Source organism: Zalophus californianus, chromosome 3, assembly GCF_009762305.2.
Source record: "Zalophus californianus isolate mZalCal1 chromosome 3, mZalCal1.pri.v2, whole genome shotgun sequence".
Taxonomy (NCBI): Eukaryota; Metazoa; Chordata; class Mammalia; order Carnivora; family Otariidae; genus Zalophus; species Zalophus californianus.
The window spans coordinates 176,238,416-176,265,392 of NC_045597.1; the positions used below are offsets into that span (position 1 = coordinate 176,238,416).

The 26,977-nt window shown below is 53.0% G+C and overlaps 2 protein-coding genes across 8 annotated transcripts in view; one reads left to right on the forward strand and one right to left on the reverse strand.

Annotated features, from left to right (window-relative positions):
• Positions 1-19,360, forward strand: PLCD4 (phospholipase C delta 4). Of its 4 annotated transcripts, XM_035726602.1 has the most exons (16): positions 1-132; positions 3,005-3,060; positions 3,210-3,368; positions 4,532-4,760; positions 5,910-6,039; positions 6,628-6,859; positions 10,638-10,839; positions 11,969-12,113; positions 12,754-12,906; positions 14,993-15,187; positions 16,511-16,667; positions 17,012-17,128; positions 17,370-17,542; positions 18,087-18,222; positions 18,574-18,723; positions 18,805-19,321. In XM_035726602.1, the coding sequence occupies exons 2-16, from the start codon at positions 3,039-3,041 to the stop codon at positions 18,909-18,911; spliced, it is 2,307 nt and encodes a 768-aa protein (XP_035582495.1). In that variant the 5' UTR covers positions 1-132; positions 3,005-3,038; the 3' UTR covers positions 18,912-19,321. The 4 variants fall into 4 exon arrangements, with proteins under 4 accessions (XP_035582495.1, XP_027444711.2, XP_027444712.2 ...); XM_027588910.2 differs by lacking the exons at positions 1-132; positions 3,005-3,060; positions 3,210-3,368; positions 4,532-4,760 and adding an exon at positions 16,269-16,364 and having other exon boundaries at positions 5,846-6,039; positions 19,188-19,360; XM_027588911.2 differs by lacking the exons at positions 1-132; positions 3,005-3,060; positions 3,210-3,368; positions 4,532-4,760 and adding an exon at positions 16,269-16,364 and having other exon boundaries at positions 5,846-6,039.
• The window catches only part of ZNF142 (zinc finger protein 142), an 18,253-nt gene continuing 10,617 nt past the window's right edge, over positions 19,342-26,977 (reverse strand). For 3 of the 4 annotated variants that reach the window (XM_027588906.2, XM_027588907.2, XM_027588905.2), the window contains exons 6-9: positions 26,365-26,542; positions 22,660-25,594; positions 22,009-22,114; positions 19,342-21,064 (exon numbers count right to left, since the gene is read on the reverse strand). In XM_027588906.2, the coding sequence (XP_027444707.1) occupies positions 20,595-21,064; positions 22,009-22,114; positions 22,660-25,594; positions 26,365-26,542 (3,689 nt within the window). In that variant the 3' untranslated portion in view covers positions 19,342-20,594. The remainder of the gene's footprint in view (positions 21,065-22,008; positions 22,115-22,659; positions 25,595-26,364; positions 26,543-26,977) is intronic. The other variant, XM_027588908.1, reaches the window with a different exon arrangement.

Here is a 26,977-nt window from a genome sequence, read left to right on the forward strand (position 1 = left end):
GGGGAAGCGAGGCTGAGTGGAGGGGTGTGCTCCTGAGTGTCCTCCGCCCTCCTGGACCCCAGGGTCAAAACCCCCACAGGGGACGAGAACCCGACCTACTGGGAATTAGAGGAGAAAGAAAAGGAGGAAGAGGTGAGGGGAGAAGGGGTGGGGAGAAGGAAAAGGAGAGGAGAGCACAGAGAGGTTGGCGGGTGAGCAAGTAGGGAGGCAGATGGGATGGGGAGAGAAGAGTGAGCCGGGCCAAAGGAAAAGGAAGGCACCAGGTTGGGGAGAGGAGAGAAATAGGAAGAAAGGAAAGAAAGGCTATTAAGTGGGACATGGTGGGGGCAGAGAATGACAAAAGTGGGGAGACAAAGCATCCATGTCCCTTGTTGCTTCTTAGCCCTGCTCTAACCTGCTTCCAGAGTTTCCTTTTAGAAAGAAAGGGTTTTCCCTTTCTTTTTTTTTTAAGATTTATTATTTATTTTAGAAAGAGAGAGCAGGGGGAGGGGCAGAGGGAGAGAGAGAGAGAGAGAGAGAGAGAGAGAGGATCTCAAGCGGACTCTGTGCTGAGTGTGGAGCCTGATGCTGGGCTCAATCCCACAACTCTGAGACCATGACCTGAGCCAAAACCAAGAGTCGGATATGCAATGAACTGAGCCACCCAGGCACCCCCAGAGAAAACCCTTTCTAAGGGCAGAGCCTTGGTGAGATCTCTGAGCTGGTCACAAGGAACCATGGTTCTGGTCCCACTTCTACCACGTAATTCATTCGATGACTCTGGCAGTTCAGCTAATCTTTCTAGCCTTTCTCCATAAAATGAAGTCCAGCTCTGACATTCTGTGGCTCCTCGAGTTGAAATCGGCCCTCATATGGCCACATGTCACCTGGATATAAGTTTAAAATAGTGAGTCAGGAATGGGAGCAGGATTGGAAGAGCATGCCAAACCCTGGGGTTGGAAGAGTTTGACCAAAATGCATAAAATGATTTTCTAAGGCTTTCTTGAGAGGAGATAGGCTCCAAAATAGGGGTGTCCCAGCACGTTTCAGGACATGATTGTGAGGCTCCTGGACACAGGTGTAAGGAAAGGGCATTCTGTCGTCTCCCAGGGCCGAGATCCACCCCATCCCAAGGTCCCTATGCCCCAAACATGGGAGCTGAAATTCAAAGAGGAGGTAAGGAAGGATATTGGCAAGGGGGATCAGAACCCCAGACTTCCCCCTTCCCCTGGAGTCTGGGGACCTGAGACATTTAGGAGGGACCTGTTACTTCACTCTTCATTCAGTTTTTGCGAGCCTTAGATTCCAAGCGGGGCTGCTTTTCTGCCGCTCATGAAGCACCCTAGGTCCCTTCTTCCATCCAGAGGCTTCTTCTGATCTCACCCAGGCTCACTATATTCAGCCTCAGCCAGCAAAACCTTTGCTTTTTGGAACTGTCGCAGGATTCTGTCTCTCCTGAGGGCTGCCTTGAGTTATCTTTCCCACTTAGGTACAGTCTGGCTCCCCAACCTTCCCCTCTCCCTCTGGGCCCCTGCATATTGCTACTCCTTTAAAAAGCCTTCTCTAGGTCCTCCAGTCAGGGGAGCTGTATTTTCAGTGACCTCTGCATTTTTCCTAAAGATTTAGTCACCCTTGGGTGACTTGATAGGCTCTTCCAGCTAAAGAGAAAGAAGGCACTGAGATGCCATGTGACCTCAGACAAGTCACAAATCATTTCTGGACTTCTGCTTTTCGTTGATGAGATCTAGCGAGTGGAACTGCACCATGTTCTAATGGAGCACCAACTGAATGATTGCTTTAGAGACGCTTTTCGTGTTTTAGATGCTCACCATTGTCAAAAATTTAAACTTATCAATTAAAAAACATAGCATTTCTATTCAAGGGCAGTTCCTTTGCTTTCGCAAAGCATTGAGCTCTATGTTTCTTGCGCTTTGCCAGTTCCAGAATGATTTGGTCAAGAGTTGAGAATTTCTTAGAGGGGCTGAGCTAGAATCAATGTGGCTGCATATCAAGTCTTCTGGCTCTCTCTCTTTTTTTTAAGTTATTTATTTATTTATTTATGAGAGAGAGTGAGCGAGAGAGAGAGAGAGAGAGAGAGAGCGCACAGAAGCAGGGGGAGGGGCAGGCAGAGGGAGAGGGAGAAGCAGACTCCCCACTGAGCAAGGAGCCCAACCCGGGTCTCAGTCCCAGGACTCCGGGATCATGACCTGAGGCGAAGGCAGACACTTAACCGACTAAGCCATCCAGGCGCCCCTCTTCTGGTTCTTTTCAAGAGGAGTTTGTTCTTACCTACTAGGACAACTTAACCAGATCCTAAATTAGCATGCATCTTAAAGAGGGCTCTCTTTTTCAGGAGGCAAAGGAAACTTGAAAATGCATTTCTAAGACACGTAACTCACCTGGTCCGTTAAGCTGTTGGGAGTAACTGTTATGAAGAGTAAAGTGTGCTTTACCATGGGAAGGCAGAAGAATGTGGCTTATGTAACAAGCATGGTACTAAGTGTCACCGAAGAGGCAAAAGTAGCTTTCTGCCCAACACCCCAGAGTCACACCCTTCAGCTCATTATTAAGGACCACCATCTTGCTGGCTGCCCCCTTGCAGAACCTGGAATCTCTCTATATCCTAGCCTTCTCTTCTCCAGGGGGAATCACCTCAGCTGCTCTATCTTGGGAGCCCTCTCCATGGTCCCGTGCAGACCCCCCAGTTCCCAAGGGGCCAAGGCAGAATGCTAGTAGTCCTCTCTGGTGATGGCTATGGGAAACAGCAGACGCTGTGGAATCAGACATATTTGGCTCTAAATTCTGAATCCTTATGTGATTTGATGCAAGTTTCTTAGCCTCTCTAAGCCTCAAAGTCATCAAACTCAAGCGAAAAGTAAAAAAGAGCTAAAGACTATGTAGATGAAGTGCCTGGCACACTGTGGGCCGTCAGGACGCACGGGTTTCCTTCTCTTCCTCCTTTGATCTGTTATTCTAAGATCACCAGTATTAACCCAGAGCCTTTTGGTCCTCTGTGCTCCTCCAGGTGACTCTGGCACCAGCTGGCGGAGCAGTGGGTAATGATGTCTCTGATGCAAGGCCGTGAGTACCCCAGTAGGAGAGGAGGGTTTCGGGAGACATCCCAGGGATGGGGAGGAGGGGAGGAGTCTGGACCCCTGTTCAAGAGCTCCTCCTGGGCCCTCCACCCTTCCTGCCAGCTACCCAGCCAGCCCCTTCTTCTCCTGGCCCAGGGCTGCCCATCAATCCAGATTTGCTGCTGATGCAGAAGGGCATGCTGATGCGCAAGGTGAGGTCCAAAAGCTGGAAGAAACTGAGATACTTCAGACTTCAGGATGATGGCATGACAGTCTGGCATGCCCGGCAGGCAGGAGGCACTGCCAAGCCCACCTGTGAGTCACGTGGATGGCTAGGCGTGGGTGTGGTGGGGGGATCAGACTCTGAAGAGCCCAGGTGCTTGAGAGCAGGGGAGGGACCAGGGTCCTACAGTGTGTCCTTGCGCATCTACCTCGGAGGCTGGAAAGTGGGAATTATAACAGTACTTGCCTCTTAAGGCTATTTATGAGGATTCAATCAGTTACTGCATGTAAAAGGCTTAGGAGTGCCCTGGCACATAATAAGGCTCAATAAATCCTAGGTTTTATTTATTATTATTATAGTGAGAGCATGATCTCACGCATCAGACTGCCCAGATCAAAGCCCTGGCTCTGCTACTTTCTAGCTGAGTGGCTTTGGACAAGTTACATTAAACTTCAGTTTCCTCATCTGCAAAATGGGGATTGAATAGTCCCTGCTAGAAGGTTACGGAGACTCAGTAAGTTAATGTACAAGCACCTGGCGTGGCCCCTGAAGCCAGGATACATTTCACAAATTAGCCACTATGAGGAATATTTTTAAATATCACAAATGCAGCACAACAATGTGCATCCTGTTGACCAGACGCTTTATGACCCCTCTAAAAACGTGATCACAGGACACATCTGAGAGAGTCTGCTTTAGAGACATAATCAAAGCTCACGATCCACAGCAACCCCAGCTGAGGAAAGGGGGTGGAAGAATTTCTCTGGTGCTTTCTTAGACATCTGGAAAGAGGAGGCCCTCAAACCTGGAACGGGGAAATTGAACTTGGACATATCATGCTTTGGTGTAACCGCTTCTACCTTTAAGTGTGTTTCCATCCCATCAGCCCCGCAGTGGTCACCATGTGGACTGGCCATAGAAGGGACCATCCCCTATTTCAGACGAGGGTACTGAGGGGTTAAGTCATTTTGGTCTGTGTCACACTGCCAGCCAGTGGCCCGAAGCCAGGTCTTGCCACTCCCAGCACGGGCCCCTTGGCATGCTGCCTCTGAACATGGCAGCGACTCACGGGGAATCCTGAATCCCAGGGGTCTGCATCTCCCCGTACCCAGTCTTTGGGGGTTTCATCCTGCGGAGGGAGATTGGGCTTCCTCCTCCCTATGGCTCCTTAAAGGGTCCCTAACCCTTCACCCCTGCAACTCGGTGGACTCTCTTCCCCCCCCCCCACCGCGCCCCCTTGTTTCCTCTCTGGTAGTCTCCATCTCTGATGTGGAGACGGTGCGTGAGGGCCACGAGTCCGAGCTGCTGCGGAGCCTGGCCGAGGAGCTCCCCCTGGAGCAGGGCTTCACCATCGTCTTCCACGGCCGCCGCTCCAACCTGGACCTGGTGGCCAACAGCATCGAGGAGGCCAAGATATGGATGCAGGGGCTCCAGCTTTTGGTGGAATTTGTTACCGGCATGGACCAACAGGAGCGGCTGGATCAGTATCAGCAGGATGGAGTCGGAAGGGCCGGGGGGGGGGGGTGGTGGTGCCAGGGGTCACTGAAGGAGCCAGATGCTGCAGGGCTAGAGATGGGGCCGGGGGTGGGGTGGGGGTTGGCATGCTGTGCTAGGGAGGCCTAAGAGTCCAGATGGGGTGGGCAAGGACAGCTCAGGCCACTGTGAGGCAGAGGATATTGAAGGTGTAATGGAGGCTTGGGATGACAAAGACATAACCAGGCAGAGGGTAGGCAGAAATCAGGCCCTTCAGGACTGGTGGGAGGGATGGTGAGAGACAAAGGACCAAACAAGGTGCTGATCTTGAGAGCCGATCAGAAGATCCCAGTGGCATTAGCTACCATAGGACTGGGAAGCAGAACTTTGTGGTGTTGACTCATTCAGGTTTCCTAGATTGTATTCACCTTCCATGCCAGGCCGTTTATTCATTTGTTCGTTCGTTCATTCATTCATTCATTCACCATCTATTGAGCAGAAGGTATCAGGCGCTGTGCCAGGCTTTAGAGGTACAAATATTAATGAGACTCAGGCATTGTTTTAGTCAGTGGAGAAAATGGAATTGTGTAAATCATCGAAGTACCCTAGAAGTGTTATGGGACTGAAATTATTTGTGGGTGTTCAAAGGAAGGAGAAATATTTAATTTTAGCTGAGAGAGTTCTGAGAAAAACATCAGGGAGGAAGTTGAGTTTGAGCTGAGCCTTGAAAAACAGTAGAACTTGAACATAAAGAAAGGACGGGGAAGGCTCTGCTGCCTGAGGGAACAGCATGAGAAAAGTCTCAGAGATAGGACATTGAAGAGCAGGAGGGAGAGTCTGGCTAAAGTACGGGGAGGACAGAGGTCTGTTGAGAAGGCTGCGTGGGAGCCAGATTGTGGGGGTGAAGACCTTCAATCTACGTTAAAAAATTTGGGTTTCTTTCTGCAAGCAACAGGGAGGACCCTGCAGGCACCTGAGCCATGCAGGGACAAGACAGATTGGTGCTCGGGGGAGATTATTCTGGAAGCTAATATGGAAAATGCATTGGCATGGAGGAGAGACTTGTAGCAAAGCTAGGGGAGGCGATGTCAGTGGATGAACATGCACACACATCTGCACACACAAACACACACAGTGCTTTTGCCTTGACTCACACCTGGATGGCTGAGTGACTGGTTCCAGCGTGGAGACAGGAACCAGGATGGTAGGATGAGTTTCCACGAAGTCCAGCGGTTACTGCACCTGATGAATGTGGAAATGGACCAAGAATATGCCTTCCAGCTTTTCCAAGTGAGTCTTTTAGGGAAGGATTTTCAGAAGCCAGCCAAGGCCGTGTTCTCACGTGGCCAGATGTACCTGGCCCTATTCAGCATCACTCTTTGTTGAATCTCTCCTATGTGCCCTACCACTATGCCAGGCTCGATGGAAAGTGTAGGGCATGGTTCTCACCCTTCAGTCTTCTTAGAAAGACAATTCATAGTCTTATGAAGGGTAAACAACCATACGTTACTGTGTCAGACCTCAAGGACCTCTCTGTCCATGGCCAGAACTTCCCAGGTGCCTAGTAACAATGGAAAAGTCCAACTGGAATGTGAATAAAATAGGAGGAGGGATCTTTTAAACTCTTAGGCACTTGTTGGGGCATTTAACCCTTTCTGATTGAAAGTTTTCTCTACTAGCAAATGGTACGGCTGCCATGTTGCTTTTTACTTACCGAAGCGTCTTCTATGAACACAAAGTGTCAGGAGTTCTGGGAGAATTTTGCAGAAAGATGTTTGTATCCACCTGTCAGCAAGATTGCTCTTACAGGACAGGTCAAAGCCACACAATGTGCTCTTAAAAGGATTTTTTCACCATCCTCTAAACCCTTGCTTGCAGGCAGCAGACACATCCGAGTCTGGGACTCTGGAGGGAGAAGAGTTTGTAGAGTTCTATAAGGCGCTGACTAAACGTACTGAGGTGTACGAGCTGTTTGAAAACTTTTCGGCCGATGGGCAGAAGTTGACCCTGCTGGAATTTGTGGATTTCCTCCAAGAGGAGCAGAAAGAAGGAGAGCGAGCTTCTGACCTTGCTCTGGACCTCATCGACCGCTACGAGCCCTCAGATAGTGGTAAGAGGGCCAGGGTGGAGAGGCACTGGGCATGGGCGAGGAGGGGGGACCTTAGAAAGGTCCAGAGACAAGCCACCTTCTGCCTAACTCAGGGAAGGCTGAGCCCACACCTGCCCCAGCCCCTGTGCAAGCATCTTCATCTCATTCAACTACTCCCTGGGAAGGAGAGCAGCAGTTTCCTGCCCAGATAAGACAGGAGTCTCCTCTGTAATGCTGTATCTCTCAGGAGGAAGAACATTCCACAAGTCTCCTTTCCTCCACTATGCTCATGCTTCACTTTCAGAATCAGTTCGTCCTGATGTCAGCATTTGTCCCCAGCGGAAAAGGGAGATCCTTGGTCCTCTCCTTTTGGCTTCTTCTCTTCTAGCACCTAATTCCTTTCTTCCAGCTCTCTTCATGGTTCCTGTTTGCTGTCTCTTTAAATGCTGGCTCTCTGCCCCTTCCTGGGCTTTCTCCAAATTCTCCAAGTGGTTCTTGAGTGGCTAAGCCTCTGGGCCAGGAAGCTAGTCAGTCCCCGGCTGAGGGGGTGAGGAGGAGGCTTTCTTTCAGCAAAAGCACAGCTCAAATACGCCCTTTCTGTCTTCAGCCCTTTCTCCTTGCCCCTTCAATAGACATCGCCCTGCCCTCCATTCCCTTCAGAATACGAGGAATTTACATTAATAATAAATGATTTACAAGTTACTTTCACATCACTTACTTCCTCTAACCTTCACTACAATCTTGTAAATCAGGAGAATAATCCTTATTCAGCCTCTGCTAAGTATCACATTAATGTGCTAACATCTCTACATGTCTTTTCTCATCATTCCAATGACCAGTTGAAGTGGCTTCTGTTATTAAGTCAGTTGTGCAAAAGAGGAAAACTCGGATTTAGAAAGATCAAATGACTTGCTCAAAGCCAAAGCCTAATGAGAGGAGGAATTGGGATTCAAACCTGGGCCACCTGACCCTTACCTAATACCTCTGTTGAGCATGAGGATTAGAGATGAGATGGATGAGAGGCCCCTGGGTGGTTCAGTTGGTTAAGCGCCTGCCTTCAGCTCAGGCCATGATCCCGGGGCCCTGGGATCTGAGTTCTGGATCAGGCTCCTTGCTTAGCGGGGAGTCTCTATCTCCCTCCCTCTCCCTCCACTCTTCTCCCTCTGCTCCTCGCCCCTGCTCTTGTACTTGTGCACTTGCTCGCACACACTCTCTCTCTCTCAAATAAATAAAATCTTAAAAAAAAGAGAGAGATGAGATGAATGAGAGCTGGATAAATGACCCACATTTCCTAGGTCTCAACTCCCACTCCTTTTATTCATTCATTCACTCACTACTTCAGCTAACGCTTATTAAACCCCTGTAATGGGCCAGGACTTTTGCTCAGCCCCAGAGATACAGCAGAAGGTCCGACAAGAACGCTGCCCTCATGGAACTGAGACTCAAACAGAAAGGGTTGGAATCCCTGATTCCAGATTCATGTCTGTGCTCAGAGAAGAAAGGGGGCTGTAAAGCAATCATTTCGGAAAAATGAATAGAATAAGAATGCCTGAGGATTAAGAAATAAGATCTTCTTTTTTTTTTTTTTTTTAAGGATTTTATTTATTTATTTGACACAGAGAGAGAGAGAGGAATCACAAGTAGAGCGGCAGGCAGAGGGAGAGGGAGAAGCGGGCTCCCTGTTGAGCAGGGAGCCTGATGCGGGGCTCAATTCCAGGACCCTGGGATCATGACCTGAGCCAAAGGCAGACACTTAACTGACTGAGCCACCTAGGCCCCCCAAGAAATAGGAACTTCTATCTCCAGTGCAGGATCCAGTAGACATCAGTTACATTTATTCTACCACCTGCCCCTCTGGGTGGTGTTCCCTCCCCTGCACTCAACCGTCAGGTACAATATTCTGGCTGCAGAGGATAGTCTGTGCCAGGAAACCCGGGCTCAAGGCCCCACTCTGCTGCTTACTAACTGAGTCACCCTGGGCAAGCTGCTTAATCTAGCAGGGGCTCGATTTTCTCATTTGTAAAATAATTGGTGATCGAATGAAATGACATACACGAAAAGTATCTGGCAACTGTGGATTTTCTCTCACAATTTAAGTTCTTACTGTTAAGAATAAAACCTCCTGCCTGACTTCCTGCCGCTCTCCACCATCTGTAGCCTTGTCAAAGCGGGAGCAACGAAGCTGGTCATTAGAGTCGAGTTGCTCCACCTCCCACGGGAGCCCCCCTGCAGCAATGTTGCCCTCAGTGAGACTGCACGGCCTGGTGGGACTGGCGTGGCTCAGACACCTGACGTCCGGGGTTCAAATCCCAGCTTCTTCACTTACTAGTTATGTTACCTAACCTCTCAGGGCAGATTATATTCTATCTACCTCATCACGTTGGCGAGAACATTAAGAGAGATGCTGCACGGGACATTCTGGGCACAGAGCAAGTGCTCAGTACTAGTCATTGTTGTTGGTATTGTATGAAGCCCATGCTGATATGGGTGAGGGCTGTGGCAGGAGTGACAGGGCCCTGCCCTCAAACAGAGGGTGTGTTGTAGTCCAGGGGTATATTGGATGACCACTCTGCAGAACACCATATGGGAACTGGTGAGAGGAAGAAACCCTCAGGTCATAGTTGGCATCAGCCTCACAGGCCAGGGAATAAAACACAGGTACCTTGGTCGTGTCGCTCAAGAGTCTTCGACTTTGTTCCTCTCTGGGCTCAGTTTCCCCATATATAAAATTAACCCTTTATACCGAATACTATGCTGTCCTTTATGGTAACCATGAGCTCTTTGTGACTATTTTTTTAAAGGTTTTTTTTTTTTTTTTTTTTTTTTTACGATTTTTATTTATTTGAGAGAGAGAGAGAGAGATAAAGAGCTTGAGTGCGGGTGCTCACATGAGCAGGGGGAAGAGCAGAGGGGGACGGAGAGGGACAAGCGGACTCCAGGCTGAGTGCAGAACACCGAGCCCGATATGGGGCTCAATCCCACAACCCCAAGATCATGACGTGAGCTGGAACCAAGAATGGATGCTCAATTGACTGAGCCGCCCCACTGTGTGACTATTTAAATTTAAATTAACAGGGTCCTTGTGTGACTATCAGTTAAGCTTCGGACTCTTGATTTTGGCTCAGGTCATGATCTCAGGGTTGTGAGATTGAGCCCCGTATTGGGCTCTGTGCTCAGCAGAGTCTGCTTGGGATTCTCTCTCTCCCTCACCTTCTGCTCCTGGCCCCCCGCTCTTGCGCACACGCACATGCATACATGCTCTATCTAAAAAAACAAATAAAATCTTAAAAATAACATAAATTTAAATTAACTAAAATTGGGGTGCCTGGCTGGCTCAGTTGGAAAAGCATGCGACTCTTGATCTCACTTTGGGTGTAGGGATTACTTAAATGAATAAATAAATAAAAAGTTGCAATTAATTAATTAAAATCAAAACTTTAAATTCAGTTCTTCAGTCACACAGCCACATCTCAAGTGCTCAGTAGCCATATGTGCCTAGAGGCTGCCACACTGGACCGCACAGGACAGAACATTTCCATCATGGCGGAAGGTTCTGTTGGATCTGGTGAACTAGAATGATCTTAATGCCTCTCCTCGTATCTTTAACTCTCTCTGAGGGTGGGGATGATTGAAATGACAGACAGTGGGTGGGGCACGTTTGGGATCTGGAGGCTGAGAATGGACACCATCTGAAAGGCAGGACCCTGGAGAGGGGCGAGGTGCAGGATGGGCTAGAGGTGTGCTGGGCTGCCCTCGCTCAGAGCTTCTCACTCTAGCCTTCCCCTACTCCACACCTTAGGCAAATTGCGACATGTGCTGAGCATGGATGGCTTCCTCAGCTATCTCTGCTCGAAGGATGGAGATATCTTCAACCCGACCTGCCTCCCCATCTACCAGGATATGACTCAACCCCTGAACCACTACTACATCAACTCCTCTCACAACACCTACCTCGTGGGGGACCAGCTTTGTGGCCAGAGCAGCGTCGAGGGATATATACGGTGCAGTGGGAAAGAAGGGGAAAGGGCTCCAGTTCATGAGAAGTGGCCGTCTGTTCTATCAGTGGATAACAGGGAATGAAAAGATGTTGTGGGGGGCTTGGGGCTGAGGACCCCTGGATACGTGAGAGACTTGGAAGAGATGTTGAAGACTGACAGGAGAGTAGTATTGAAACTCTGTGGGCAAATGGAGCTTCTCTCTCTTTCATAGGCTGTGAAACTCTCTTGGAACTCAGAGGTCCTGGAAGATTTATTTTGAACAAATAAACTAAACGTTACATGGAAGGCGGTATAGAGCATAGAAGTTAGAAACATAGGTTCTGGAGTCAGACCATATGAGCTCAAATCCTAGTTCTCTCACTGGTACTCTGGTTCTAAGTATTTAACTTCTCTGTGCCTCAGTATCCCCATCTATGAAATATGATAACATTGCCTATTCTGTCTGAGTTGTTGTGAGGATTAAATGAGATAATCCATGTGTTAATAGCTAATAAGTGATATCTGCTTTTATCGTGATTAATCGTGGATTGGATCAAAGAGTCAAGATATCTTTGCAGTGGCAGCAACTGAACTAGTAGCTTCAGGGTATAAAAGATGAGTGGAACATATTGCTTCTGCCCTAGGAAGTCTAGTAGAGAAAATAAAGTATAAATTTACTGAGAGTTTGAGGGGCGCCTGGCTGGCTCAGTCGGTAGAGCATGCAACTCTTGATCTCGGGGCAACTCTTGATCTCGGGGCAACTCTTGATCTCGGGGTCCTGAGTTCAAGCCCCATGTTGGGCATAGAGCTTACTTTAAAAACAAACAAACAAACAAACAAACAAACAAAATTACTGAGAGTTTGACTAAGTCAGGTGTTGCAGAATGCTATACAACCAGAACACCAGAAGTATCATGAGGCAGTATGTGATGACTTGCTGAAGGAAGATTGTGAGTTGGGGAGGGTGGGGGGTGGAGGTAGTGAGCCATAGCAGTATCTCGGTGGGCAGAGAAGGGTCTGCGGAGATGTAGCTTGAGGGGGCCTTGACAACTAAATGCCAGTGAGCACTGCTCTCTTCAGAGTAGGGAGAGAGTCCCTAGACGGAAGATAAGAGCTTGACCTCTCTGTCCCTGGGGGCTTGGGGTTCTTGCAGGGCCCTGAAGAGGGGGTGCCGCTGCGTGGAGGTGGATATATGGGATGGACCTAGCGGGGAACCTATCGTTTACCATGGACACACCCTGACCTCCCGCATCCCATTCAAAGATGTCGTGGCCACTGTAGCCCAGTACGCCTTCCAGGTAGGAGTCCCGGGATGGGCGTACTGGTGAGGGAAGATGATCTGAGGGAAGAGTGGCTGGCTCTGCATCTGGGGAAGGTAGATGGATGCAAGGGAGGTTATGTCAAATGGCAGAGATGTTCAAGAGATTTTAACTGTGAAGCATCAGGCAAATATTAAGGGATTATGAATAAGGGTTGGATGTGTCACTAGTAATTAGTAGTCCTAGAGGTAATTGCTAGAGCTCAGTGACTATTACTTCTAACAACTGTCACCCATCTCGGAGAGGGTGGTTAAGGAAACCGAGAAAGTGGTGGGTAGGGCTGGGGGAAAACAGGAGTCTGGAGAGGAGAGTGTAACATGAACACATAATCAGGGGAATGGCCTAGCTGTCCCACGCTGAGCCTAAAAACTCAAAGGTCCCAGAGGGACCTGGGTCACACCTGGTATAGGTCTGAGATTTGGGATCCCAACAGTGACTTTGAGATGTGAGGTGGGCCCCAGACCCAGCAAGACCTCCTTGATGTCCCGAATCGGGTCAGAGAGGGGTTTAGCAATCAGGGTACTCTGAGTGAGTCACCGGGGAGCGGGGGGGTCCGGAGAAGCAGGGAGGTTGCATGCTTTAGACCTCTGGCTCTTGCGTTCCTTCCCTTCCCCATCAGACCTCAGACTATCCAGTCATCTTGTCCCTGGAGAACCACTGCAGCTGGGAGCAGCAGCAGGTCATGGCCTGCCATCTGACCGAGATCTTGGGGGAGCAACTGCTGAGCACTACCTTGGATGGGCTTCTGCCCACTCAGCTGCCCTCACCTGAGGTAGGCGCCCTGTTCCCCCAGCCCGGGCTCTGCTGTGGCTTGCATTCCCTCCCTACTGTGCCCCTCCGTGCCCCTCCTGTTCCCTTATTCTCACCCTTACATGGACCATCTTGCTCTTTAATATCCTTGGAGACAACTTTAATTTTCCAAAAGTCCAATAAAATGCAGAATTGTTTATCGTTTTCTAAATTTGAAATCAATTGTTTACTTCTTATTTCTTTTTTCAATGGAAATATCTTGATTTTTTTCCCCAGATAGTTCATAGTTGTTGTAGAACGTACAGACAATAGAGAGAAAAGGAAATCCCCCCACCATAATCTCAACCTCTCCCATAACAGGTGTTAAGAGATTTTTGTAAATGCTTATATAAACATATATGTGTATATATATTCACACTTTAAAAAATGCTTGGGGTCATTTTCTATATCCCTTTTATATCTCACATACAATATATATCATGGATGTCTTTTCACGTATAATTTTTTTCCTTTTAATAGCTCTGTGGTATTCCATTTTCTTTTATGAACTATTATCTATTCAACCAGTAAATGGTAAACATTCAGGTTGTTGGTAATTGTTCACTTGTACATACAGCTTTGTCCATCTACTCTTTCTTTCTTTAAAAAGATTTATTTATTTGAGAGAAAGAGGGATAGAGAGCGCAAGTGTGCGGGGGTGGGTGGGGAGGGGCAGGGGGAGAGAATCTCAAACAGACTCCCCGCTGAGCACGGAGCCTGACACGGGGCTCAGTCCCACGACCCTGAGATCATGACCTGAGCCAAAATCAAGAGTCGGATGCTTAACCAACTGAGCCACCCTGGCGCCCCATTTACTCTTTCTTTGAGATGGACTCCTAGAAGTAAATTGCTGGGTTGAAGAGTTTGCATGTTGATATTTTGGTTGTTACTGCCAAGTTGCCCTCTGGAAAAAAATAGCAAATTGCACTCTGACCAACAGTGTAAGAGACGGGCCACACGTATCTCCAGTAGTAAGATGATTCATAGTGGCAAATGTGGAAAGAAAAAAAGTCAAGTTTTTAAAAAAGAAAAGTCTATATTTTCTTCTTTTGAATTAATTGATATTATTTACCCACTTTTATTGGAGTTTATAATCTTTATTGGCATATAACAAGTTTTTAAATGTTAAAGACATTGATGCTTTGGGAAATTTGTTTTTGCATTCTTTGCTTTTGTCTTATAGCATCTTCTGCTCTATAGAGGATTTTAAGCTTTATGTAGTCAAATTGGCCAGTGCTTTTTATGCCTTCTGAGTTATCATCTCCTGTTTCTTTTCTTTTCTTTTCTTTTCTTTCCTTTTCTTGAGAGAGAGAGAGCGGGGGGGGGGTGGGGGCGGACAGAGGGAGAGGGAGAGAATCTCAAGCAGACTTCTTGCCGAACGCAGAACCCAACACAGGGCTTGATCTCAGGACCCTGAGGTCATGATCTGAGCCAAAACCAAGAGTAGGATGCTTAACCGACTGAGCCACCCACACACCCCTCATCTCCTGTTTCTAAAGGCTTTTCCCACTTTAAGATTATTCAAAAAGATTCTCTATTTTTTTTAAAGATTTTATTTATTTATTTGACAGAGAGAGACACAGCAAGAGAGGGAACACGAGCAGGGGGAGTGGCAGAGGGAGAAGCAGGCTTCCCACGGAGCAGGGAGCCCGATGCGGGGCTCGATCCCAGGACCCTGGGATCACGACCTGAGCCGAAGGCAGACGCTTAACGACTGAGCCACCCAGGCGCCCCAAAAAGATTCTCTATTTTCTTCTAATACTCTTGTGTCCATTATATTTACATGTAAATCTTTAATCTGGGAGGAATCTCTCTGTGTCAAGAGTGAGGTATTTTTTGTTTTGTATTGTTTTCCAATTGGATGGAGATGTGACAAGTTGGCTTAACAATAGGGAATCCCTACTGTGTGTATCAAGCGGCCCTACTGTATCAAGCGGCCCTACTGTGTGTATCAAGCGGCCCTCCTGTGGGGACTTCTGGCCCCTCACTTCCTCTGCCTGTGAGAACAGTGGGAGGTGCATGGACCCCAGAGCAGACAGGTAAAGGAGTCCCTTCATTTCTGTCTCCAGGAGCTTCGGGGGAAGATCTTGGTGAAGGGGAAGAAGTTAAGGACACTTGAGGAGGATCTTGAGGAAGAGGAAGAGGAGGAAGAGCTAGAGTCTGAACTGGAGAGAGAGCAGGAAGCTGACCCGGAGCTGGAGGCCCAGCTGGAGGCTGAGCCCCAGGAGTTGAGCCCACGCAGTAAGGACAAAAAGAAGGAGAAGGTGGGCCAGGAGAGTGGTCTTTCTGCTCTAGCATTTGGTCAGTCTGTACTATAAGCTGAGTTCATGTGTGGAGAGACTAGAGCCAGGCAGGGTGGAGGGCCGAGGAGCAAAATGCCCCTTGCCCCCAATAAAAGAGGTGTAAGGATGCGTGCATGACATCACGACATATTGTCATATGTAGATAGATTACAGTGGCTTTCCAACTTCTTTGGGCCATGGAATCGTTTTTGAATGAAATCTTATATGAGAGCTCTGTATACAAAAGAGATCAATGCGGAGCCATCCTAGTTGAAGCACCCATTTGGCTCTCTCGGGTCCCCTGTCGACTCCTGAGACATCTTTGTACTTCTTCTCAGTCTCTTTAAATTAAGGCCAGTTTGAAAAACACTGCTCTGTGTGTGTGTGTGACAGAGAGAGAGAGTGTGTACACCCTGCACTGTTGTATTGGGGACGTAGGGCTCCTGAAGTGACTGCTGTGACCTCACCTGAAATGGGCTTAGAGAAAGCTTCTTGGAAAAGGTGAGTCTGAGAAGGGGCCAGAAGTAGCCAAAAAGGAGGAGCAGAAAGAGTTGGGGAAGGTGAAGGCTCTACGAAGACTGTGCCGAAGTGGTCTGGTTCATCTCCCTGTGGGGAAGGGGTGCCATTGGTGGGGCCGCCAAGATCCTGGTTAGAAGTCTGCCTTTCTCCTCGTGCACTTCCCTGACTTAGCTGACTAACTTCTAGCTTACCCTCTCCTCTCCGGGGCTGTGGTGTCTAACCTGCTACCATGTCCAGGGAAGGAAATGGGAATGCAGATTATAACGATATTACCCTGGGACCCTCACATCCTTCTGGCACGACTTTCCTGGCCATTTGCATACCTCGACATATCTGTCTGGGTCCGTGTACATTTTGACCAAACTATACTATTAAATTGTTTTAAAAGATGAGAGGTAGAGAGGAGGACACCTCTCTGCTTAAAAGTAATCATTAAGAACCTGTTACCCAGAAAGTAACAGTAGGGCAGACCCTTTAAGCCCAGAGGCTGAAACCGATCCCATGAGGGTATGTAGACTGCCTTTATTCCCATTCCCATCCCCAGGTTGTGATGTGTCCGCTGTTTTGTCCGCCTGTCTGTTGTGAGGTTGTGGTTCAGGCTCCTATTTCCAAGCCTGGGCCCCTTCTCTTTCCCAAGCAGGTGAGGCAGGAGGGAGAACGCAAAGGGGAGGCAGCGGGCAGAGGCTTAGGTTGGACGGGGAAATTCAGATCCTGGCCATCGCTTCTTTCCTTCTCAGACCCCTGAGGGTTCAATTCCGTCTTCCTCTCTACTTTCTCTTTTTCCAGAGATCCAAACCCATCTTGTGTCCATCCCTCTCTGCCCTGGTTGTCTACTTGAAGTCTGTCTCATTCCACAGCTTCACTCATTCAAGGGAACACTACCGCTTCTATGAGACCTCATCTTTCTCTGAAACTAAGGCCAGAAGCCTCATCAAGGAGGCTGGTCAGGACCAAAATGGAGGGCCAGGGAGGGAAGTAGGATGGGTAGGGTCAGGCTGCTGGGCAGGCACATGAGTCCCAAGAAAGAGGACCAAGGGGCTGAGGGGGGATGAGGGAGCTAAGCGACTCCTCAGAGCAGGTACAGGGTCAGGAGCTCTGAGCAGGGGGCCCAAGGCTCTAGGGGGGAGGAGAGCTGGGGGAGACGGTCAGCATGGAACAGACAGGCCCAGTGAAGCTTTCTGGGCCTGGCCTCAGGAGATGCTGGAGACAAGAGTCAAGTGGGTAGGTGGTGAACCTGAGGCCAGGGAAGTGGGGGGGGGTCATCTCCCCACTACGCCCTTTATACAGGCAATGAGTTTGTGCAGCACAACGCCTGGCAGCTAAGCCGTGTGTATCCCAGTGGCCTGAGGACAGATTCGTCCAACTACAACCCCCAGGAACTCTGGAACGCAGGCTGCCAGATGGGTGAGGGGGTGGCGGGGACAGGGAAGAGGGAGTGGAAGGGCAACAGGGGGGGTTACCTGCCCCGGTGGCAGGAGGGCCAGGGAATGCTTTGAAGGGTGCTAGGCGAAGAAAGATGCAATCTGGGGGGGGGGTTGTTCCCAGCGGGCCCTTTGATACCCAATCCATCTCCTTCATTCCCTGAAAGAGGGGCTAGAGGGCTCCTGAGATGTATGCTTCCCTTCCTCTCTCCTGGGGCCCTCAGTGGCCATGAATGTGCAGACCGCGGGGCTTGAGATGGACATCTATGATGGGCTCTTCCGCCAGAACGGTGCCTGCGGCTACGTGCTGAAGCCTGACTTCCTGCGTGATGTCCAAAGCTCCTTCCACCCCGAGCGGCCCATCAGCCCTTTCAAAGCCCAGACCCTCCTAATCCAGGTACCACGGAGAGAGAAACCACAGGACGAACCTAGGGTAGCCAGGATGGGTAGCCGGGGGCAGGGCGGGGGGGGGGGGGGCGGTAGCTGGCAGGAACGTAGTGGGTGAAGAATTCCTCAAGAGAGGCAGGATAGCCTGACTGTGAACCGTGGGGATCTGGGAGCCAGCTGCCTAGGTTTGAACCCATTCACTAGTCGTGTTAACTCTGGGCAAGTTCCAGAACCTTGGGCTCCTCACCTGCAAAATGGGAGGAATGCCACTCCCCAGCCTACAGGGTTGCTGTGATCATGAGTCTAGAGGTGCCCACAACAATGCCTGGGGCAGAGTCAGGGCTGTAAAGGGTTTGCTGAACATACCTACTTTCAAACCTCGTGCAATTTCTACTCGGGTGCATCTTAAATTGCAGCTAGGTTACTAGAAGAGAATATATTACTCAAATCCAGAAGCTATAGCGCCAGGTCCTGAGACACCAGCCCCCGCCACCCCCCTCCCCGCGGGGCTGGGATGAACAGGGACTAGTGAGGTCCCAGAGTCCTGCTTGCAGGTGATCAGCGGGCAGCAACTCCCCAAGGACAACATGAGTAAAGAGAGGTCCATTGTGGATCCACTGGTGAGAGTGGAGATCTTTGGCGTCCACCCTGACACAACCAGGCAAGAGACCAGCTACGTGGAGAACAATGGTGAGGCTGGGCGCTGCTGGGCAGGGTGGAGGGGCGGGGGGAGGAGCGTGGCTGCTTCCCTACCCAGCTGCCCTCCATGAAGCACAGTCCCTGTCCCCACCCCCTCTCCCACCTCCATGGGAGGCAGTGTGGAACGGGACAAAGAATGAGGGCTTGGACATCTTGGATCTGAATCCTGGCCCCTCACTTACGTGCTCCGGTGACCTGGGCAAATTGCTTACCCACTCTGCACCGCAGTCCCCTCACCTGTAACATGCCGATCGCTGTGAAAATTGTGGGACACAAGGATGTGCCTAAAGCAGCCAACAAGGTCTATTCCTTCACTCCCTCTCTCCCTCACCCCCACCTCAGGTTTTAATCCATATTGGGGGCAGACGCTAAGCTTCCGGGTCCTGGTGCCCGAACTGGCCCTGCTGCGTTTTGTGGTCAAGGATTACAACCGGAAGTCCCGAAATGAATTTATCGGGCAGTACACAGTGCCTTGGACCTGCATGCAGCAAGGTGGGCCAGTCCTTCGACCCCTGGCCAACGCCACCCGGGCTCTGGCTGTCCTTCTAATGCCCTCCTCCTGCCCCTCTCCAGGCTACCGCCACATACACCTGCTCTCCAAGGACGGCATCAGCCTCCATCCAGCTTCCATCTTCGTGCATATCAGCATCCGGGAAGGGTTGGAGGGGGATGAATCCTAAGGTGGGCACTTCCTGGGAAGGGTGGGTGCACTGGCCTGAGGTGGTAAGAACAACCTGGAAGGATGCTCCAGAAAGCAAACCGGGGTGGTAAGAATCAAGTTTTGGATTGTGCATTCCTAAGCACAAAATTACCTCACCCTTCCTAACAAGCCAATCTAGGACCTGATTTTTCACTCTCTCTCTTCCCCTTCTTCGTTTTTACAAGTCTGTGGTATCATTTCTACCCCCTTCCTTCACATACTCTATACTGGACTTCCTTCCTTTCTCTTGCCATAGGCTCAATCCCCTACACAGATCTAGGACTAATCTCTCTCATCAACCCTGGCTCAAAGGCTGGCTGCAACCCAGAGAGGGGCTTGGAGCAGAAGGACACAAAGAGGCATCATCCCCTCCACCCTAACTTCCTCTAAGCCCAGAGCCAAGGAAAAGATCAATCAAGCCTCAAGGCTCCCCAGGCAAAGGGTGGGGAAGGACACCGTACCCTAAGACCATACTGTGACATTCAGGAGAACACTGCATAACCCTGAGTCCCCACTGGATTGCTCTCTCTTGGCGCCACCTGTATAAATAGAGCTTTTCTACCCAGTTTGGCTTGAGTATGGTCTGTTGCTGGGCAAGAAAAGGACATATGAAGGTTGGGGGACATTTGAGGAAGACAGGTGGGGCAGGGAAAGGGTAGAAAAATAAGTTTCCAGCCCCCCCCCCCCACATGTGCTACATAGAAGGGTACAGAAATATGGCTCTAAGGGCAAAAGGAGGAGACAAAGGGTTATGTGATCCAAGCCCTCCCGAGAGTTCACCTGGAATAGTCCTGGTTTATGTCTACTGTCCCGATATAATGATTAAAAGTACCCTTCTTCATTTTCCCAGTGTGTCCCAGTTTCAGTGATTAAGCATACGGTCACCGTGAGGTACTCACAGAATTCTGGATTAGAGGTTCTCCCTGGGCCCCCCGTCTCCCCCAAGTCCCACGCCTTTCACACTGTCTTGTGCTTTAACTCCCGTGCAGCTGCCGAGCCAGGCTGATAGAGGCTGAATTAAAGCTGCTTCCAGGGGCAGGGAGGGCTTCTTGGGTCTACAGGTAGACCAAGGGGCTCAGAAATAAGGAGCAGGGAAAGGGCCAAGACAGGCTCAAGGACAGAGAGAGAAGGCAGACCCGGGAACGTTTCGGAATCCCTCAGCGAAGATGAAAGGAGACCAAGGGGAGGCAGAGGTCTGAGAAGGAACCAGGGCGGACCGGCAGGACAGCCTGGCCGTGTTCAGTCAGGGACGTGGACGCGTCGCTAAGCCAGGAACCATTCTGTTTAACATGCTTTAGAGAGTGGGAGGCGCAACAGCACATGCAGTTAGCTGCAACTGTGTGGACTTGACAGAGCAAGGGGGAAGGGGAAGAGAGAACAGGTAAAACCGAGGTCGCAGAGCCAGGGACTCTGGGGGAGCGATGAAGGACTTGGGCACTCACGGGTTAGAAACACAGTGTGCCCCAACCAGAAATCAATTTGTGGTCCGTGTCACTCTTGTATATGGCCATCAACGTCACAGTACTACAGCCTGAGTCCCTGGAGGCCTCCGGCCACCCGGGCACCTCGAAGCCAGCCCTTCCTTAGGCCCCTGAGCCGCAGGCGAGCTCTGTTTCCAGTTGGCACGTCTCAGACCACGCCCTCCAAGAGGTCGGGCAGGCTCTCAGCCCTCGGGCCCGGTTGGGGGCGCGGCGGGAGCAGGAGGGCTGGGCTCCTCCAGCTGCACGTCATGCAGGTGCACCGTGGGGGTGGTGGGGTCTTTGCCCACTCCTTGGTTGGGGTCGGCCTGGTCGGGGTGGTGCCGGCGCACGTGCTTCACCACCTGGAACTTCTGCTTGGCCTTGTAGCTGCAGAGGCGGCAGAAGAAGGGGTGGCGGTCGGTGTGGGTGAGGGCGTGATGGCGCAGGCCGGCGGCCCAGCGGAAAGCACGGTGGCACACATTGCACACGTAGGGTTTGGCCTCGCTGTGCTTGCGGAGGTGGGTGCGCAGCAGGAAGCGTGTCTTGAAGGCCTTGCCGCACTGCTCACACATGAAGGCCCGCGCCTCCCGGTGCCGTGTCTCCTGGTGCACGCGCAGCGCGTCGGCCCGGTTGGTACAGTACTCACACTCGGGACACTGGTATGGCTTCAGTCCTACAGGATGGGGCGGGGCCAACGAACAAAATTACTGCCGAAGGTAGGGCGGAGCAACGTTTAGTGGGCCCAGGAGTCACTGAGATCCTGGGACGTGACACAGGCAGCAAGCTGACTCAGGACTGCATCTATGGAACGCTCCAGCCCCGTCTGACGTTTCTGTGCCCTCCTCCCAACACAGCCCCTTGTGTACAATGAGTGCCCCATGGACGCTGATAACTAACTGGACCCCTGAGTAGCCACCTGATAGCAATGAATACTCACTCAGATATCATAGGGTTTCCAAACGGGAAACTCCAACCCCCCCTTTGATCATGGGGTACTCATGGAATTTGGGAATCCATTTAAATAGAACTCTTTGTTCAACTCAAGAAGTAAAAGAAAATGCTTAAGAAGGAAGGGGTAGAGGCAAGAGGGTGGCCCTCACAGATGCAGAGTGCCCTGAAATGCATCTGGTTATTTCCTTGACACGAGGGCATCCTATGCATAATACAGGCACACCATCATTAGCCGTTTTCTGAGCACCTAAAATTCATGGACTCCACACCCAAGAGAAAAAAAGAAGTTAACACAGGTGAACCTTCCATGTTCTCCTCATTACTCCAAATAGTTCCATCGTGTCTGCCAGAACTAAGCAGACCTCTGTCAGTCACATGTTTAAGTTGGGGGGTTCTCACTGGGGGGTGGGTGGCCTAGAGCCACGGTCAGCAGGGAAGCTTTTACAAAGTGCACATGTCCAGGCCCTCAGGCTCACCTCTCTCCTGATTCTCATAGGTCTTCAGTGCGTTGGGAAGCTATTCTGGCCAGTCAGCCTCCCCTCTACCCCTAATGTGTGCCCTGAATCTGAGTAAGGGCATCCGCCACCTCAGGGAGGTTGGGTGTGCCAGGGAGTGGGGGCTGGGGGGGCCCCCTTGGGCCCGTCGACAAGTGCCCCACAGACTCACCTGTGTGCTTGGTCATGTGGTACTTGAGCTGGTTGACCCACTTGCACTTGTAGCCACAGTCAGGGCACAGATACTTCCGTTCTTCCTTGTGGATCCGCATGTGGTACTGGAAGGGGGGAGAGCAGAGTATGCCCAGAAAATGCGCACCCTTGGTCCTCAACGGAGGTGCTCCCGTCACCTAGCGGGCTGCCTGGTCTGGCCACTCTGACGCCACCCTAACCCACTGGGCCTACCTCTCGCTCTACCCTATCTCAGCTCTCCACTTACGCCCTGTGCCTTTGGGTGCTTACCCCCTAACTCTCAGTCTATTAATCTATAAAATAAGAAAGAGCAAAGGTAACTAGATCTCCTGTTTTGTGAGAATTAAAATTACAGCGTCCAGCGTGCAGTAAGTGCTCAATAAATGCTAGCCGTGATCATCTAGATCACCACCGAACTACTACATGCCTTTGTCACAGGCCAAGCACGCATACTGGAATTTCACCTTCACAACCGCCCCAGGAAACCCCCCATCCCCTGCCCCGCTGTCACAGGGGAGGAATCTGAGGCTTGGTGGCATTAAGGGGCTTGCCGGAGGTCCCAGAACGAATTAATAACCGGGAGTCGGGATCAGAGAACCCAGGGAGTGCCCTCGGCGGCCCCCGGCCTTACCTTGAGGCGGGAGGGGTCAGCACAGGCGTAGGGACAGAGGTGACAGCGGTAGGGCTTCTCCCCCGTGTGGATGCGGCTGTGCCAGGTGATCTTCTGCCGGTTCTTGGTGCTGTAGGCACAGTCGGTGCACTTGTAGAGCCGGGTGCCGCCGTGCCCTTTCACGTGGTGGTCCAGCACCAGCTGGTGGCGGCACGCGAAGTCACAAAAGGGGCAGCGCAGAGGGGGCTGGCCGCCGCCCCCCGCCCCTGCCGCCGCCGCCGCCTCCCCCTCGTGCCGCTCCAGGTAGTGCTTGACCAGGCCGGCGCGCTCCCGCGCGGCGAACTCACACAGCTGGCAGCGGTGGCTGAAGTGCCGCCGCCGCCGGTGCTCATCCAGGGCCGGCCGGCTGGGGAAGGCCTCCCGGCAGGCCCCGCACTCCAGCCGCGGGTGCTGCTTCCGCGTGTGCCCCCGCAGGCTGGCCGGGCTGGGGCATAGCAGTCCGCAGCGCGCGCAGCGCAGGGGGCCGGCGGTGGCGGCGGCGGCGGCCTCGGCGGGGGAGCCCGGCGTGGCGGGCGGCGGCTCGGGGTGGCGGCGCAGGGCGTGCTGCTTGAGCGCCGTCTCCGAGCTGAACTGGGCCTCGCACTGGGGGCAGGCGAAGGAGGGGGTGCCCCGGTGGCAGCTGTTCACGTGGCGGGTGATGTCGTGGCGCAGGTAGCCGCTGTAGTCGCAGAGCGGGCAGAAGTGGGTGGGCGTCTTGTCATGGACCCTCAGCCGGTGCAGGCGGAGTTTCGAGTTGGTACCGAACGTCTGCGGGCAGGCGCTGCAGGGGATGCGGCCGACACCCGTGTGTCGGGACTGATGGGCCTCCAGCCGGTACCGTCGGGTGGTGGAGAAGTCACAGAAGGGGCACTGATGGGGCTTCACCCCCTCGTGCTTGAGGCGCCGGTGCTGCTGCAGGCAGCGGCTCTGCTTGCAGGTGAAGCCGCAGTCGGCGCACTGAAGCGGGGGCCGGGGCCGGCGGGCCGGCGCAGCGGCGGCGGCAGCGGCGGCGACGGCGGGGTGCCTCCGCTGCTGGTGGAGCCTCAGGGCGGCGGCGGCGGGGCTGCTGAAAGAGCAGAGGCCGCACTGCAGCTCTCCAGACTCTTCGAGGGGGCAGCCCCGGCTCTGGTGAGTCCTCAGGGCCCGCTCCTGCTGGCAGCTGAAGGGACAGGTGGGGCAGGAGAAGCGAGCCCCCTTCTGCTTTGGAGCCAGAGCTGGGTCCCCACTGCCGGGGCTGCACTCCGTGCCCCCCCCGTTCGCGGAGGCCGAGTCCCCGTTGCTCAGAAAGGAGGCCCCTCGCTTTGCTGCCCCGCCGCGTCCCCCCCGGCAGCCTTCGGCCACGTGAGAGGTGATGGAGGAGAGCCGAGAGCACAGGAACGAGCACGAGTTGCAGTGAAACTTGCCCTGCTCGAAGTGGAACTTCTCGGGGGTCTCTGCGGGGGAGGCGTTCCCCGCGGGAGGGGCTGTGGAGACGCAGAGCGTGCCAGGAGGCTCCTCTACTTCTTCGGGCTCCCTAGGAAGCGCAGGAGCAGCATCTTTGGGGAGCACCAGCTCTACTTCTAACGGTGCTGGTGGGGGCTTCCCACCTTCTGCATCCTCGGAGACCTGGGTGCCTGGGGGCAGGGGATGTGGAGGGAGGGGTGAACCCGGTCTGGGCAAAGCCTTGTTCTTTCTGAGCAGAACGGGGCACTTCTTCAGCAGGTGGGTGCTAAGGCCGCGCTGCTGCTTGAAGCTGGCCCCGCACTCGGGGCACAGCAGGGGCTCTCGGCGGCCCTGGCACCCCGTCCTGGAGTGCACACTCAGGGCCTTCTCCCGGCGGGTAATGAACGGGCAGTGTGGGCAGCGGAAGGCCCGCCCCTCTCCCTGGATCACCACCATCTGAACCCGCCCCTCCAGCACCAGAGCCTCGGCTTGCTCTTTGTCCTGCCTCCGGAGGGCCCTGAGTAAGGACTCTGACTCAGGGAACTGGGGGAGGGGGGCGCTCTCGGAGGCCAGAGCGGCCTTGAAGGTTCCCGCCCAGCTGTCAGGAGGCTCCTCTGAGGAAGAGGCATTTCGGGGGGCCTCAGGGACTGGCTTTTCCAGAACGGGCTTTTCTTCGGCACCCAAGCCAGAAGTTGCGGCACCTTCGAAGGTAGACAGCTCTGTCAAAGTTTCCTCTGGCCCTTCCAGTCTCAGGGGCCCTGAGGCATCCAGGGGCCTGAACGCCACAGGGGCGGGTTCAGCCATCTCCTCAAGGGGTGGCTCGGCCACAGGTTCCAGCTCTACCCCCAGGGCCTCTAGGTGTAGCGTGCAGCCAGCCTCATCGACCTCCGCCGGACTGGGGCTGCCAACCAGCTCGTCCCCCTGCGGAGCCTCACCGCCATCCCGTCTCCCCGCGCTCTCCTCCTCACTGGTCTCCGGCGGCGCCGCGTCCAAGGGGGGCTCCACCACGGGCCCAGGGTCACCGTCTGGCCCCACAGGCTGGGCGGGTGGCTGGCCCGGGGGCTCGGAGTCGGGTGGGGGGGTCGGGCACGGCCCGGGCCCCTCTGGCTCCTGGCCGCCATAGCGGAGCTGCCACACCTGGTCGCCGGGCACGTAGCCGTGGGCCTTGCGCTTGTGGAAGAAGAGGGTGGTGTTGCTGAAGGTGCAGTAGTCACAGAGGGCGCAGCGGAACTCCCGCAGGCGGGTGTGCTTGCAGTTCTCGTGGCTCAGCAGCGCCTGCTTGTGGCGGCTCTGGTAGCTGCAGTAGCGGCAGGGGTAGAGCGGGGCCGGCGCGCCCGGGTGGTGCTGGGAGGCCATGTGCTTCTGCAGCTCGTACTTCCGCTTGCAGGCGAAGGCACACACCTCGCACATCAGGGACTTGCCCTGGTGGCGCAGCTTGTGGCTGCTCAGCTGATCGGCCCGGTGGCAACGATAGGAGCACTGGTTGCACTGGTATCTGGTGAGGAGGAAGGGGGGGGTGCGGCAAAGTCGCTGTGATAAATCTCCCGTAACCAGCCCCTAAGGACTTCCTGTGGACGAGGCTCTATGCTCAGCGTCCTACTCGTGTCATCTAACTGATTCTTTGCCGCTACCCTCCGACATCGGCATCTACTTCCAAGTGAGGGGACTCAAGCACAGAGGTCAATAACCTGCTCAGGTTACAAAGGAAGTGAAGGGCTGACAGCCCAGCTTCAGGGCTTGTGTTCCGACCCCTACTCTACGTTACTCCCCACAGGGAAGACAGCATGAATCCGCCACCCACCGTGGACTCGGAAGGAGCTGCGGGGCTGTGGCCCCACGGGGCAGGTGTCTGTGCCTAGATCCTGTTCTCCCACAGAGGCGTGAAAGCTCAGGAGAACCCCCCTGGCCAGCCGTGCCCCAGCATGGAGGGGAGCTTGCCTGCATGTGGAACGTGGCTGGGATTGGGGTTGCAAGTGCCGTCTCCCGACTTCCCCAGGCCCGGACTCTGTGAGAGCTCAAGGGCCACCTTCACGTCTAGGCCTGGACTCTGGGTCTGTGCTCCCTTCCCTGAGCCCAGGGAGCTCTCCCTGTGCATACTGGGCCACAGGCACAGAGGCCAGCTGCAGGCAATGGAGCAGACACGAGAGGGGCAGAGAGGGGCACTGGGAGGAGTCACTCTGGGGCCAGGAGAGCAGGCTGAGCTCAAGAGGACGCTGGCTTAGCGTCAGCTTCCTGGGCTAGGGAGGGAGGTGCGCGCGCTCCTACCTGAGGTCCCCCGCGTGTTTCCGCATGTGCACACTGAGGTAGTGCTTCCACTTGGTGACATAGCCACACTCGGTGCACATGTAATCCTTGGTGTTGGAGTGGGTCAGCATGTGCTTGGACAGGTAGCTCACGTCTCGGCACGTGAAGTCGCAGAGCTCACACTTGTGAGGTTTCTCACCTTGGGTGCGAGTGGGGGTAGGGATGGAAGAGGCGGAAACATGGGTCAGACGCAGATGGAGTGAGCACACAGACCATCCCCCACCCCACCCCACCGCCCCCACGCCCGCAAGCTTGCTGTGATGCCGAGCACGAGCAAAAGCTCTTCCCGGCCCTCTCCTCTGCTCCGATGCGGAGGAAGCCGGGGGGGCAAGTGAAGACCATGCTTTCCACAACCAGCTGGCAAGTCTACCTGGATTTGCTGTGGAGCTTGTTGGCACTAATGGCCAAGTGCTCCACTTACCACAATTCCCTCCAGTTTTGCAGAAGAGGAGAAAAAATTAGGCCATACAACACAGTGGTTAAGAATTTGGACTCTAGAGTCCAACCCATTAATAAAGATATTAATAGCTAACAGGTACAGAATGTGCATTACAAAGTGCCCTTGAGCACTTTA

What these genes read in the sequence shown, in the direction of transcription:
- PLCD4 (XM_035726602.1), top strand. Translation starts at nt 3,039, where the DNA reads ATGATGTCTCTGATGCAAGGCC. An exon ending in AGCGTCGAGGGATATATACG is followed by an intron (nt 10,840 to 11,968) that starts GTGCAGTGGGAA and finishes GGGTTCTTGCAG; the next exon opens with GGCCCTGAAGAGGGGGTGCC. An exon ending in CAGCTACGTGGAGAACAATG is followed by an intron (nt 18,223 to 18,573) that starts GTGAGGCTGGGC and finishes CCCCCACCTCAG; the next exon opens with GTTTTAATCCATATTGGGGG.